Below are 15,554 nucleotides of genomic sequence, written 5' to 3'. Positions count from 1 at the left end.
ACTTCACTACATGCCTCGTGTGAATCTGTACTGAGGGGACAGGACTTTACACAATCAGTGTATATACACCAGAGCAATCAGTGTAAATACACTATCACACAGAGCAATCAGTGTAAATACACCATCACACACAGCGATCAGCTAAATATACCATCACAAAGAGCAATCAGTGTAAATACACACATCACACGCGGATCAATCTGTGTAAATACACCATCACAAAACAATCAGTGAAAATGCACCAGCACACAGATCAATTAGTATAAATACAGCATCACACAGAGCAATCAGTGTAAATACACCCCCACAGAGCAATCAGTGTAAAGCAATCAGTGTAAATACACCATCACACAGCTATCAATGTTAATACGCCATCACAGAGCAATGAGTGTAAATACACCATCACACAGAGCAATGACGGGGACAGATTACTGGGACGCGATCTCTGCTGCTTTAAGAGCGGGTCACGTGATCACCCCTGCCTTTAAGCGGGTCACGTGAGCGAGAGGCGGAGTGGTGAGAGCGGCTGAGATGGTGAGTGAGGCCTAGGATAGAGACAGAGTGTGTCTGAGAGCCGGTCCGGGACCCCGGGGGGGGGGAGTGTGTGTGTGTGTGTGTGTGTCTCTCTCTCTCTCTCTCTGTGGGCCCGGCCGCACTGACTGTGACTGCCCGGGACCCCGGCCGCCGCTCTACTCACCTGCAGCGTCGGCCGGGTGTTGGGTTCCTGCCCATTCCAGAGGCCGCAGCTGTGCCTGCCCGGGAACAGGAGGCTCAGTGAGAGCCAGGGCCCTGCTCCCTGCCCGGCCCACCGCAGGCTCATCTACCATGCACCACTCTCCCTCCCCATAGCCCTCTATCAATCCCAAACTAATTCCACTGCTCTGCTCTCTCCCCATAGCCCAGTATCAATCCCAAACTAATCCCACTGTTCTCTCTCATAGGAGACCTGTATCAATCTCAAAATAATCCCATTGCTCTGCTGTTGCCCCATAAACCCTGTGCTAATCTCACTGCTTCCCTCTCTCTCTCCTGTGTCAATCCCAAACTAATTGCACTGCCCCACTCTCTTGCCATAGTCCTGTATCAATCCCAAACTCAGCCCACTGCCCTGATGTCTCCCCATAGTCCTGTATCAGTCCCAATCTAATACCACTGCCTTGCTCTCCCCATAGCCTGTATCAATCCCAAACTAATCTCACTGACCCAGTCTCTTGCCATAGCCCTGTATCAAAAAGGAGGCAGACAAAAAGGAAACTATAGACCAGTTAGCCTAACATCTGTCATTGGGAAAATGCTGGAGTCCCATTATTAAAGAAGCAGTAGTGGAACATTTGGAAAAGCATGATTCAAGCAAGCAGTCAGCATGGTTTTATGAAGGGGAAATCATGTTTGACAAATTTGCTGGAGTTCTTCGAGGATGTAACGAGCAGGGTGGATAAGGGGGAACCAGTAGATGTGGTGTATTTGGATTTCCAGAAGGCATTCAATAAGGTGCCACATAAAAGGTTACTGCACAATTAAAACCTCACGGGGTTTGGGGAAATATATTAGCATGGATAGAGGATTGGCTAACTAACAGAAAACAGAGAGTCGTGATAAATGGGTCATTTTCCGGTTGGCAAACAGTGACTAGTGGGGTGCCGCAGGGATCGGTGCTGGGTCCTCGGCTATTTACAATCTATATTAATAACTTGGATGAAGGGACCAAGTGTAATGTAGTCAAGTTTGCTGATACAAAGATGGGTGGAAAAGCAGTGGAGGCTGGGTCATTGAATATATTTGAAGCGGCGACAGGTAGATTTTTGAGCGTGGAGGGAGTGAAGAGTTATGGGGAGCAGGCTGGGAAGTGAGCTGAGTCCATGATTAGATCAGCCATGATCTTATTGAATGGTGGAGCAGACTCTGGGGGGGTTAAATGGCCTACTCCTGCTCCTATTTCTTATGTTCTAGTGTAGTCCCAAACTAATTCCACTGCCCCACTCTACACCTTAGCCCTGTATTAATCCCAAACTAATTGCACTGCCCTCTCTCTGCCCATAGCCATGTATCAATCCCAAACTACCCCGCTCTCTCCCCATGGCCCTGTTTCAATCGCAAATTTAAATCATATCCCCGCTCTCTCCCCATAGCCCTGTATCACACCAGGGTTTCTTGGTAATATATTAGCATGGATAGAGTATTGCCTAACCTACAGAAAACAAAGTCGTGATAAATGGGTCATTTATTGGCAAACAGTAACTAGTGGGGTGCCGCAGGGATCGATGCTTCGTCCTAAACTATTTACAATATATATTAATGACTTGCATGACTTGTATCAGGAAACTTTAATGTAGTCAAGTTTTCTGATACAAAGATGGGTGGGAAAGCAAATTGTGAGGAGGACACAAAATCTGCAAAGGGATATAGATAGGCTAAGTGAGTGGGCAAAAATTTGGCAGATGGAGTACAATGTGGGAAACTGTGAAGTTATCCACTTTGGCAGAAATAACAGAAAAGAAAATTATAATTTTAAATGGAGAAAAATTGTAAAGTGCTGCAGTACAGAGTCCTGGGGGTCCTTGTCCATGTGACACAAAGTTAGTATGCAGGTACAACAAGTAATCAGGAAGGCAAATGGAATGTTGGCCTTTATTGCAAGGGGGATAGAGTATAAAAGCAGAGAAGTCCTGCTACAACTGTACAGGATATTGGTGAGGCCACACCTGGAGTACTGCGTACAGTTTTGGTCTCCGCATTTAAGGAAGGATATACTTGCGTTGGGGGCTGTTCAGAGAATGTTCACTAGGTTGATTCCGGAGATGAGGGGGTTGACTTATGAAGATAGGTTGGTTGGGTTGGGCCTATACACATTGGGCGTTCAGAAGAATGAGAGGTGTTCTTATTGAAATTATAAGATAATGAGGGGGCTCGTCAAGGTGGATGCAGAGAGGATATTTCCACTCATAGGGGAAACTAAAACTAAGGAACATAGTCTTAGAATAAGGGGCCGCCCATTTAAAACTGAGATGAGGAGGAATTTGTTCTTGCAGAGGGTCATAAATCTATAGAATTCTCTGCCCCAGAGAGCTGTGGAGACTGGGTCATTGAATATATTTAAGGCGAAGATAGACAGATTTTTGAGCGCGAAGGGAGTAAAGGGTTATGGGAGTGGGCAGGGAAGTAGAGCGGAGTCCATGATCAGATCAGCCATGATCTTATTGAATGGCGGAGCAGTCACGATGGACCAAATGGCCTACTCCTGCTCTGATTTCTTATGTCATGTATTCCAGTACTAATCCAACTGCCCTGCTCTCTCCCCATAGTCCTGGATCAATCCCAAACTAACCCACTGCCCTGTTGTCTCCACCTAACCCTTTATCTCTCCTAAACTAATCCCGCTGCCCTGCTCTCTCATAGCCCTGTATTAATCCCAAACTAATCGCATTGCCCCACTCTCTTTCCACAACCCTGTATTAATCCCTAACTAAACTCACTGTCCTGCTCTCCCCATAGCCCTGTTTCAATCCCAAACTAATCCCACTACCCTGCGCTCTCTCCATAACCCTGCATCAATTCTAAACTAATCCCACAGCCCTGCTCTCTCCACCTAGCCCTGTATCAATCCCAAATTAATCCCACTGCCCCGCTCTCTCCCCATGGCCCTGTTTCAACCCCAAATTTATACCATTTCCCCGCTCTCTCCCCATAGCCCTGTATCAATCCCACTGGCCTGCACTCTGCTCATAGCTGCGCCTCGCCCCCTCTCCCGCCCCGCACCGTCCTCCACCTTCCCCAACCCCGCCCACTCCTCCCACTCTTCCTCCTTCCCCCCAACTCGGCCAATAAAAGCAAGCATTGGCTAACTAACAGAACAGAGAGTTGGGATAAATGGTTCAGTCTCTGGTTGGCAACCAGTAACTAGTGGGGTGCCGTTACGGATCAGTGCTGGGACCCCATGTATTTACAATCTATATTAACGACTTGGAAGAAGGGACTGAGTGTAACGTAGCCAAGTTTGCTGACCATACAAAGATGGGAGGAAAAGCAATGTGTGAGGAGGACACAAAAAATCTGCAAAAGGACATAGTCAGGCTAAGTGAGTGGGCAAAAATTTGGCAGATGAAGTATAATGGAAGTATGTTGGAAAATGTGAGGTCATGCACTTTGGCAGGAAAAAAATCCAAGAACAAGTTATTATTTAAATGGAGAAAGATTGTAAAGTGCTGAAGTACAGCGGGACCTGGGGGTACTTGTGCATGAAACACAAAAGGATAGTATGCAGGTACAGCAAGTGATCAGGAAGGCCAATGATATCTTGGCCTTTATTGCAAAGGGGATGGTGTATACAAGCAGGGAAGTCTTGCTACAGTTGCACAGGGTATTGGTGAGGCCACACCTGGAATACTGCGTGCAGTTTTGATTTCCATATTTATGAAAGGATATACTTGCTTTGGAGGCAGTTCAAAGAAGGTTCACTAGGTTGATTCCGGGGATGAGGGGGTTGACTTATGAGGAAAAGTTGAGTAGGTTGGGCCTCTACTCATTGGAGTTCAGATGAATGAGAGGTGATCTTATCAAACAGTATAAGATTATGAGGGGGCTTGACAAGGTGGATGCAGAGAGGATGTTTCCACTGATGGCAGAGACTAGAACGAGCGGGCATCATCTTAGAATAAGGGGCCACCCATTTAAAGCAGAGATGAGGAGAAATTTTTTCTTCTCAGTTGGTTGTAAATCTGTGGAATTTGCTGCCTCAGCTGTGGAAGCTGGGATATTGAATAAATTTAAGACAGAAATAGACAGTTTCTTAAACGATAAGGGGTTATGGGGAGCAGGTGGGGAAATGGAGCTGAGTCCATGATCAGATCAGCCATGATCTTGTTGAATAGCGGAGCAGGCTCGAGGGGGCGTATGGCCTACTCCTGTTCCATTTTCTTATGTTCTTATTCCGTATGCCGCCTTAACCACCTTATCCACCTGGCCAGCTACTTTCAGGGATCTGTGGACAGGCTCGCCAAGATCCCTTTGTTCATCTACACTATTAAGTGGCCTACCACTTAATGTGTATATCCTTTCCTTATTAGTCCTCCCAAAGTGCATTACCTCACACTTCTCTGAATTAAATTCCATTTGCCACTGCTCTGCCCACCTAACCAGTAGATTGATATCCTCCTGCAGTCCATGACTTTCCTCTTCTTCATTACCACAAAGCAAATTTTAGTGTCATCTGCAAATTTCTTAATCATACTCCCTATATTCAAATCTAAAACGTTGATGTATACCACAAAAAGCAAGGGACCCAGTACTGACTCCTGTGGAATTCCACTGGAAACATCCTTGTAGTCACAAAAACATCCATCAATCATTACCCTTTGCTTCCTATCTCCAAGCCAATTTTGGATCCAACTTGCCACTTTGCCCTGGATCCCATGGGCTTTAACCTTCGTGACCAGTCTGCCATGTGGGACCTTGTCAATAGCTTTGCTAAAGTCCATATACACTACATTGTACGCACTACCCTCATCGACCCTCTTGGTTACCTCCTCAAAAAATTCAATCAGTTTAGTCAAACACGATCTTGCCTTCACAAATCTGTGCTGACTGTCCCTAATTAATCCTTGTCTTTCCAAATGTAGATTCATCCTGTCTTTCAGGACTTTTTCCAATAATTTTCCCACCACTGAGGTTAGGCTGACAGGCCTGTAATTACTCGGCCTATCCCTTTCTCCCTTCTTAAATAAGGGTACTACATTAGCAGTCTGCATTAGTTTCTGCATTGTAAATTTTTATGTTTCTATAACTACGGGAGTTTGCATAAAGGCAACAGTACTTTGCATTTTACAAATGGGCACCGAGTAAAGAAGTAATGATCAACATGTGCAAGGTTGGGCCATGGTCTGTGCTGTGAGCAGTTTTGGGCATGCCAATATAGAATGGGAAATTAAAACCATAGAGTGTAAGGCATAGATTTACCAGGATGATGTCTGTGATGGGAAACTATAGTTACAAGTAGGGGCTTGAGATACTAAGGCTATATCCACTGGAACAGAAGGCTAAGTGGAGATTTCCGAGGTTTTTAAAATTATGAATCATTTGGATGGCGAATAGGGAAAGATTTCCTTGGGGTTTCCGTGATGGCTCATCAATTTAAATTTGTCACTAAGGTTGGAACTGTCTTTACACAGAGGATTGTTGGACCATAGAATGCTTTGTCATATGGAGTGGTTGAGGCAGAAACCATTGCATCTTTAAGGGAAAAATCAGAAATATTTGAGTCTGAGAACGTGCCACATTTTGGGATTTTTGACCATTTTTCCACTGGATTTAGGTAGAGTTTCAACTAAAAGGTGGGGTTTTAAAGCACTATACTTGCACATTTTAAATAAAGGCATAGACAGGTGGTGAAAGATTGCATAGCACTATTCGAAGAAGAACAGGGTAGTTCTGTGTCCTAGGCTCTGCAGCTCCCTCCCTAAACCCCTCCGCCTCTATCTCTCTTTCCTCCTTTAGGACGTTCCTTGGAACCTGCCTCTTTGTCCAAGCTTTTGGTCATCTGCCATAATTTCTTCTTGTGTAGCTCAGTGTCAAATTTATTTGTTTTGCCTTATGGCACTCATGTGAAGCACCTTGGGATGCTTTTACTGTGTTGGGGGCACTGTATAAATACAAGTTGTGTCCTAGCCAACATTTCTTTCAAACATCTAAAACATGTTCTGGTCATTTTATGTCACTGTTTTCTGTGGGCGCTTGCTCTCTGCAAATTGGATGCCGCTTTCCCTACATTACAACAGCAACTCTCCTTTTCATTGGCTGTAAAGCGCTTTGGGATGTACTGAAGTCGCGAAAGGTGCTATATAAATGCAAGTCTTTATTCCTTCCTTCTGGCGACATCATCGTAAAGTCCAATTCCTTCTTTGCCCATTGGCACATTTTCCACCAGAATTTGATAGTGATCAGCAGCTGAAACTCTGGCTGATTTCCCCCCCTTTTCTAATTGAAGTTGCTGAGTTAATATGCAGTGTGCCTGCTTTCTCACCAGCTGAAATCAGAGGTGGCAGCACAAACCAGGGATCAAAGCTGGCATCCTCCCCAACTGCTCGGCTGATGTACAATAACAATTGAGTCATTTGGGGATGTTCCTTTATGGGAAAAGCCACAATTTATTTTTTCATCTTTGCACCAACGGTGCTGCACTTGAGTTTGATGTTGCAGCTGTCTGTATCTCTAGTTCATTCTAAGCCAGCAACAGTTTTTCTGTCAGAACAAATTTGCTTTGTCTGTAAATCAAAATTCAAATTTATTCAGCAGTCAAAACTACTTTGAAATAATCTGTGCTGCTTAAATATTGCTTTTCTAAAACCTTTCCCCTCATTTTAAATCTTCCAGAGTTTTTTTTAAGTACTGTACACACAATCTTTTGGAATTTGGTAGGAAGCTAATTTTTTTTTTAAATTTGAAGAATAGGGTTCGGGTTGAGTGACACCAGCGCCTGTATACTTAATACCTTGCAACATGTAAAGAGACACCGGAGAGCCCTGTAATGTGTAGAGACAGAGGTGTGAATTCGGGGTCCAGAAGAGTCGAGGGCCCAAGGGTAGCACGGACCAGCCCACAATGTGTGTGCACTAGGTCCGTTCAGCAGAGCTGGTCTCCAGTCGTCTTGGTTAATCCTTGCCACTGAACCAAGACCTAGCTCTGTCAAGCCCGTGTGGTGGCTGGTGTGCAACGGCCACCACACGTTTTATAAAAAAAAATCCATGCACAGGCATCATCCACCCTTCAACGTGTCGTTCAGGACCTGGAGTGTCAGGTCCTTCATTGAATCACCTGTGAACTCATTCCTTTTTTGGTGTGGAAGCAAATTATCCTTGCTGCGAGGGACTGCCTAAGAAGACTTAAGAAGATTGGTCCAGTTGTTGCAATACTTTCCCCAAATACTGAAAATGTAAGCAATCCATTAGCCTGTCTTGGTAATGGATAAACATTTCACGCCCATTGTGTTGGGAGGCCCTTGGTCCTCCGCACATGACTAGGGTTGTCCAGCATAGGCTTTGTGAACTGAAGATAAAAACGGACAGGAAAGCTCACTGACAAGTCAGGATTTTTAAACCGAAATTCTTCACTAGACTCTGAAGCTTAGAATGTAGTAGGGCTGTTAGTCATTCTGTTCAATTTCAGTAAGACAACACGCTGTGGGGAAACTGTCTGACCTACAGTGGTCCAGCAACTCATCATTTTTTTAATTAACATTTTTTAGTCCTCATCCTTGTTTTCAGGTCCCTCTGTGGCCTCGCCCTTCTCTATCTCTTTAACCTCCTCCAGCCCTACAACCTTCCGAGATATCTGCACTCATCTAATTCTGGCCTCTTGCGCATCTCCTATTTTAAGCGATCCACTATTAGCGGCCGTGCCTTCAGTTGCCAAAGCCCTAACATCTGGAATTTCCTCCCTAAACCCCTCCACTCCTACCTCTCTTTTGAAGATGCTCCTTAAAACTTACTTTTTTGACTAAGCTTTTGGTCATCTGCCTTAATATCTCCTTATGTGGCTCGGTGTCAAATTTTGTTAACGCTCCTGTGAAGCCGCCTTGGGATGTTTTACCATGTTAAAGGTGCCATATAAATGCAAGTTGTTTGTTGCTGTGAAAGAAAGCAGCGTATCAATGCCCATCTGGCTTCATTTACCAGCTGTTTTCTACGGCCATCAGAAGGAGACGGAGGCACGTGGGGCCCTGTGCTACACAGAAATATCCAGTTGAGATCATCCAAGGGTTATGCTATTGTACATTTGGATATTGGGCTGTGTGGGCGTTCTCCAATTAGTACCAGTGTACCCAAGGTGATATCTAACATCGGATGTGAATTTGTAATAACGATACAGGACTTTGGGGAGAGAGCAGCAGGATTAGAGTTGGGCTGTTTCAGCAAAGGGGCAGCGGGTGTGCTGTGGTGAATGGCCTCCTTCTGTGCTGTAAACGTCTGTGGTACCTGCTGCAGACTGGATTCTGCTGGACTGGCCACAGTGAGTGTGCAGTTGAGACTGCTAGTTCTTGGGTGGAGTGATGTGTGGCAGCAAGTGATCTATTTAAGGCAATAATGTTGAAAGCATCAGTGTGACAGGTTTCTGGTTTCCATGAGCGGGGTCACTGGCACCTTTTGCTGTGTGAACAAAACTGTAAATGTCAATTGGTGCACCGAGCACATAGTGAGCAAGCTAAATTGTGTAAATAGAACAGGCATTTGTACTACTGAATTTATTGTTGGGTCCTACAGAAAGCTTTAAGTAAATTTGGTCAGGGGTGGGATCATTTGGTTTCTTGCTGTTGATCTTTAGTCCTGCTGTGTATTCAGTTGATCAACAGCAGCAGTCCAAGAGCTCCACCTAGCACCCTCTGAGATTTGTCACTTTGCTTATTCACAGTACTGGCACTATTCACTGCATCAGTACTAATATGCTATACCATATTTGCACTAAAGTTTCTTGTTTGAGGCTAGTACCTTATCTCCTATGACCTTTCCCCTACCTCCCAGGAATACTGCTACACTACTGAAACCCCATTGACCATCTCCTGCCCAACTGTCCCTGTGTCTTTCTAACGGATCCATTACAGACCCAATCCGCATCCGGACCAGGGTCAAACAGGGCTGTGTCATCGCCCCAACCCTCTTCTCAATCGCTGCCATGCTCCACCTCACAGTCAACAAGCTCCCCGTTGGAGTGGGACAAAGCTACAGAACCAGTGGGAACCTGTTCAACCTTCGCCGTCTCCAGGCCAGGCTCAAGACCACTGCAACCTCTTGTTGAGCTACAGTACGTGGACGCCGCCTGCATCTGCATACATACAGAGGCTGAACTCCAGGACATAGTCAATGTATTTACTGAGGTGTACAACAGCATGGGTCTTACGCTAAACATCCGTAAGACAAAAGTCCTCCACCAGCCTGTCCTTGTCACACAGCGCTGCGCCCCCCCCCCCCCCCCCCCTGCCAAAGTCATCAAGATCCACGGCGCGGCCCTGGACAACGTGGACCATTTCCCATACCTCTGGAGCCTCTTGAGAGCAGACATTGATGAGGAGATCCAACACTGCCTTCAGTGCGCCAGTGCAGTCTTCGGCCACCTGAGGAAAAAGAGTGTTCGAATACCAGGCCCTCAAATCTGCCACCAAGCTCATGGTCTACAGGGCTGTAGTAATACCCGTCCTCCTCTATGGCTCGGAGACATGGACCATGTACAGTAGACACCAAGTTGCTGGAGAAATACCACCAACGATGTCTCCAAGATCCTACAAATCCCTTGGGAGGACAGACGCACTGACATTAGTGTCCTCGACCAGGCCAACATCCCCTGCACTGAAGCACTGACCACACTTGATCAGCTCTACTGGGCAGGCAACATTGTCCGCATACCAGACACCAGACTCACAAAGCAAGCGCTCTACTTGGAACTCCTTCACGGCAAACGAGCCAAAGGTGGGCAGAGGAAACATTACAAGGACACCCTCAAAGCCTCCTTGTTAAAGTGCAACATTTCCACCAACACCTGGGAGTCCCTGGCCAAAGACTGCCCTAAGTGGAGGAAGTGCATCCGGGAGGGTGCTGAGCACCTTGAGTCTCATTGCCGAGAGCATGCAGAAGTCAAACGCAGGCAGCGGAAAGAGCATGTGGCAAATCTGTCCCACCCTCCTTTACCCTCAACGACTATTTGTCCCACCTGTGACAGAGAATGTGGCTCTTGTATTGGACTATTCAGCCACCTAAGGACTCATATTTTTAGAGTGAAAGCAAGTCTTCCTTGATTCTGTGGGACTGCCTATGATGATGATGATCTCCTATGACCTGTTCCCTACCTCCCAGGAATGCTACTACACTGTACTGAAACCCCATTGACCATCTCCTGCCCAACATTCCCTATGTCTTTTTAATTGTATAACACTAGCAATTTGAGTCTCGATGCTTTCTCTGGATTAATGAAATAACTTTAGATTAAAAATGGAAAATGTTGTAAATTTACAGCGGCTTGACAGTTTTGAGAGACGAGGATGTTCAATGGTGTGTGCCACTTGTTAATAAAATAGCAGCTATAGAAATGTACTAATTTTATGAACCTGTTTGTTCAGGAGCATTGATGATTAGTGCTTCTGCGTTAATCCTAGAAACATAGGAACATAGAAAATAGATGCAGGAGTAGGCCATTTGGCCCTTCGAGCCTGCACCGCCATTCAATAAGATCATGGCCGATCATTCCCTCAGTACCCCTTTCCTGCTTTCTCTCCACACCTCTTGATCCCCTTAGCTGTAAGGGCCATATCTAACTCCCCCTTGAATATATCCAATGAACTGGCATCTGCGGCAGAGAATTCCATAGGTTAACAACTCTTGAGTGAAGAAGTTTCTCCTCATCTTGGTCCTAAATGGCCTACCCCTTATCTTAAGACTATGTCCTCTGGTTCTGGACTTCCCCCAACATCAGGAACATCAGAATCTTATGTGTTTCTATGAGATCCCCTCATCCTTCTAAACTCCAGTGAATAAAGGCCCAGTTGACCCAGTCTCTCCTCATATGACAGTCCCACCATCCCCGGAATCAGTCTGATGAACCTTCGTTGCACTCCCTCAATAGCAAGAACATCTTTCCTCCGATTAGGAGAACAAAATTGTACACAATATTCCAGGTGAGGCCTCACTAAGGCATTGTACAACTGCAGTAAGACCTCCCTGCTCCTATACTCAAATCCCCTAGCTATGAAGGCCAACATACCATTTGCTGCCTTCAAATCCTGCTGTACCTGCATGCCCACTTTCAGTGACTGATGAACCATGACACCCAGGTCTCGTTGCACCTCCCCTTTTCCTAATCTGCCATCCAGATAACATTCTGCCGCCTTGTTTTTGCCCCCAAAATGGATAACCTCACATTTATCCACATTATACTGCATCTGCCATGCATTTGCCCACTCACCTAACCTGTCCAAGTCACCCTGCAAGTCACCCTGCAGCCTCTTAGCGTCCTCCTCACAGCTCACACCGCCACCCAGTTTAGTGTCATCTGCAAACTTGGAGATATTACACTCAATTTCTTCATCTAAATCATTAATGTATATTGTAAAGAGCTGGGGTCCCAGCACTGAGCCCTGCGGCACTCCACTAGTCACTGCCTGTCATTCTGAAAAGGACCAGTTTATCCCTACTCTCTGCTTCCTGTCTGCCAACCAGTTCTCTATCCACATCAGTACATTACCCCAATACCATGCGCTTTGATTTTGCACACCAGTCTCTTGTGCGGGACCTTGTCAAAAGCCTTTTGAAAGTCCAAATACAGCACATCCACTGGTTCTCCCTTATCCACTCTGCTAGTTACATCCTTAAAAAATTCCAGAAGATTCGTCAGGCATGATTTCCTTTTCATAAATCCATGCTGACTTGGTCCGATCCTGTCACTGCTTTCCAAATGTGCTGCTATTTTATCCTTAATGATTGATTCCAACATTTTTCCCACTACTGATGTCAGGCTAACCAGTCTATAATTACCCGTTTTCTCTCTCCCTCCCTTTTTTAAGGTTCATTAGCTGCCCTCCAGTCCATAGGAACTGATCCAGAGTTGATAGACTGTTGGAAAATGATCACCAATGCATCCACTATTTCTAGGGCCACTTCCTTAAGCACTCTGGGATGCAGACTATTAGGTCCCGGGGATTTATCGGCCTTCAATCCCATCAGTTTCCCTAACACAATTTCCTGCCTAATAAGGATATCCTTCAGTTCCTCCTTCTCACTAGACCTACTGTCCCCTAGTACAATTGGAAGGTTATTTGTGTCTTCCTTCGTGAAGACAGAATCAAAGTATTTGTTCAATTGGTTTGCCATTTCTTTGTTCCCCATTATAAATTCACCCGAATCTGACTGCAAGGGACCTACGTTTGTCTTCACTAATCTTTTTCTCTTCACATATTTATAGAAGCTTTTGCAGTCAGCTTTTATGTTCCCTACAAGCTTCCTCTCGTACTCTATTTTCCCCCTTTTAATTAAACCCTTAGTCTTCCTCTGTTGAATTCTACATTTCTCCCAGTCCTCAGGTTTGTTGCTAGCCAAATTATATGCCTCTTCCTTGGCTTTAACACTATCCTTAATTTCCCTTGTTGGTCATGGTTGAGCCACCTTCCCCGTTGTACAATTGCGAAGTTCATCCATGTGATCTTTAAATGTTTGCCATTGCTTATCCACCGTCAACCCTTTAAGTATCCTTTGCCAGTCTGTTCTAGCCAATTCACATCTCGTACCGTCGAAGTTACCTTTCCTTAAGTTCAGGACCCTAGTTTCCGAATTAACTGTGTCACTCTCCATCTTAATAAAGAATTCTACCATATTATGGTCACTCTTCCCCAAGGGGCCTCGCACAACAAGATTGCTAATTAGTCCCTTCTCATTACACATCACCCAGTCTAGGATGGCCAGCCCTCCTAGTTGGTTCCTCGACAAACTGATCTAGAAAACCATCCCGAATACACTCCAGGAAATCCTCCTGCACCGCATTGCTACGAGTTTGGTTAGCCCAATCAATATGTAGATTAAAGTCGCCCATGATAATTGCTGTACCTTTATTACACACATCGCTTATTTCTTATTTGATGCTGTCTCCAACCTCACTACTACTGTTTGGTGGTCTGTACACCACTCCCATTAGCGTTTTCTGCCCTTTGGAATTCTGCAGCTCCACCCATGCCGATTCCACATCATCCAGGCTAATGTCCCTCCTTACTATTGCATTAATTTCCTCTTTAACCAGCAACGCCACCCCACCTCCTTTTCCTTTCTGTCTATCCTTCCTAAATGCTGAATACCCCTTGATGTTGAGTTCCCAGCCTTGGTCACCCTGGAGCCATGTCTCCGTAATGTCAATTACATCATAACCGTTAACTGCTATCTGCGCAATTAATTCGTCCACCTTATTCCGAATACTCCTCGCATTGAGGCACAGAGCCTTCAGGCTTGTCTTTTTAACACACTTTTCCCCTTTAGAATTTTGCTGTAATGTGGCCCTTTTTGTTTTTTGCCTTGTGTTTCTCTGCCCTCCTCTTTTACTATTCTCCTTTCTATCTTTTGCTTCTGCCTCCATTTTATTTCCCTCTGTCTCCCTGCATAAGTTCCCATCCCCCTGCCATATTAGTTTAACTCCTCCCCCAACAGCACTAGCAAACACTCCCCCGAGGACATTGGTTCCGGTTCTGCCCAGGTGCAGACTGTCCGGTTTGTACTGGTACCACCTCCCCCAGAACTGGTTCCAATGCCCCAGGAATTTGAATCCCTCCCTTCTGCACCACTGCTCAAGCCACGTATTCATCTGAGCTATCCTGCGATTCCTACTCTGACTAGCACGTGGCACTGGTAGCAATCCTGAGATTACTACTTTTGAGGTCCTAGCTCCCTAAATTCGTCTCGTAGGACCTCATCCCGTTTTTTACCTATATCGTTGGTACCTATATGCACCACGACAACTGGCTGTTCACCCTCCCTTTTCAGAATGTCCTGCATCCGCTCTGAGACATCCTTGACCCTTGCACCAGGAGGCAACATACCATCCTGGAGTCTCAGTTGCGGCCGCAGAAACGCCTATCTATTCCCCTTACAATTGAATCCCCTAGCAGAGCCTGCCATGGTGCCATTAACTTGGCTGCTGCTACCCTCCCCTGATGAGTCATCCCCCTCAACAGTACTCAAAGCGGTGTATCTGTTTTGCAGGGGGATGACCGCAGGGGATCCCTGCACTACCTTCCTTGCACTGCTCTTCCTGTTGGTCTTCCATTCCCTATCTGGCTGTATACCCTTTACCTGCGGTAAGACCAACTCATTGTGCTATTCACATCATTTTCAGCATTGTGCACGCTCCAGAGTGAATCCACCCGCAGCTCCAGTTCCGCAATGCGGTCCGTCAAGAGCTGGAGGCGGATGCACTTCCTGACGACTACGTGTGCCGGGACACCGGAAGCGTCCCCGAGTTCCCACATGGTACAGGAGGAGCATAACACGTGTCTGAGCTGTCCTACCATGACTTAACCCTTAGATAAACTTAAATTGACCACCACAATGCTGAAGGTTACTTACTGATCTAGAAAAGAAAAGCTACTTGCCAATCACTTACCCCCTTGGCTGTAACATCACCTTTCGATTTCTTTCTACTTTTTTGCCACCCCTGCTGCAGCTGTACCGGCTGGGCCTTTTATAGGCCTCCCCACGCTCGCCTCACCGACGCTGTCGCCTCCCGCCGACGTTGGGCCTTTATAGGCCTCCCCACACTCGCCTCACCGACGCTGCTCGCACTGCCGCCTCCCACCGACAAAACCTCTCCAATCTCACAATCTGCTTCCAAGAATTGACACCTTCTCAAAAACAAAAATGTGAGCTCAAGTTACTGCTAGAGTAAAGCTCCCTCTACACTATCCCTTCAAACACTCCCTGAGCAGGTACAGCATGGGATTGCATACAGAGTAAAGCTTCCTCTGAGCTGTCCCATCAAACACTCCTAGGGCTGGTACAGCACTGTTGACCTGTGCCAGCAATAAACCCCTCGCACTAATT

General features: G+C 46.0%; 1 protein-coding gene across 1 annotated transcript in view; it reads left to right on the top strand.

Moving 5' to 3' along the window:
• The first annotated feature begins 470 nt into the window (after nucleotides 1–470).
• Nucleotides 471–15,554, top strand: part of vps26a (VPS26, retromer complex component A) — a 63,418-nt gene continuing 48,334 nt past the window's right edge. Inside the window, exon 1 of the mRNA XM_070876307.1 lies at nucleotides 471–534. Within this exon, the coding sequence (XP_070732408.1) occupies nucleotides 532–534 (3 nt within the window). The 5' untranslated portion in view covers nucleotides 471–531. The remainder of the gene's footprint in view (nucleotides 535–15,554) is intronic.

This window comes from Pristiophorus japonicus, chromosome 3, assembly GCF_044704955.1.
Source record: "Pristiophorus japonicus isolate sPriJap1 chromosome 3, sPriJap1.hap1, whole genome shotgun sequence".
NCBI lineage: Eukaryota > Metazoa > Chordata > Chondrichthyes > Pristiophoridae > Pristiophorus > Pristiophorus japonicus.
This window is presented reverse-complemented; position numbering and strand designations above follow the sequence as displayed.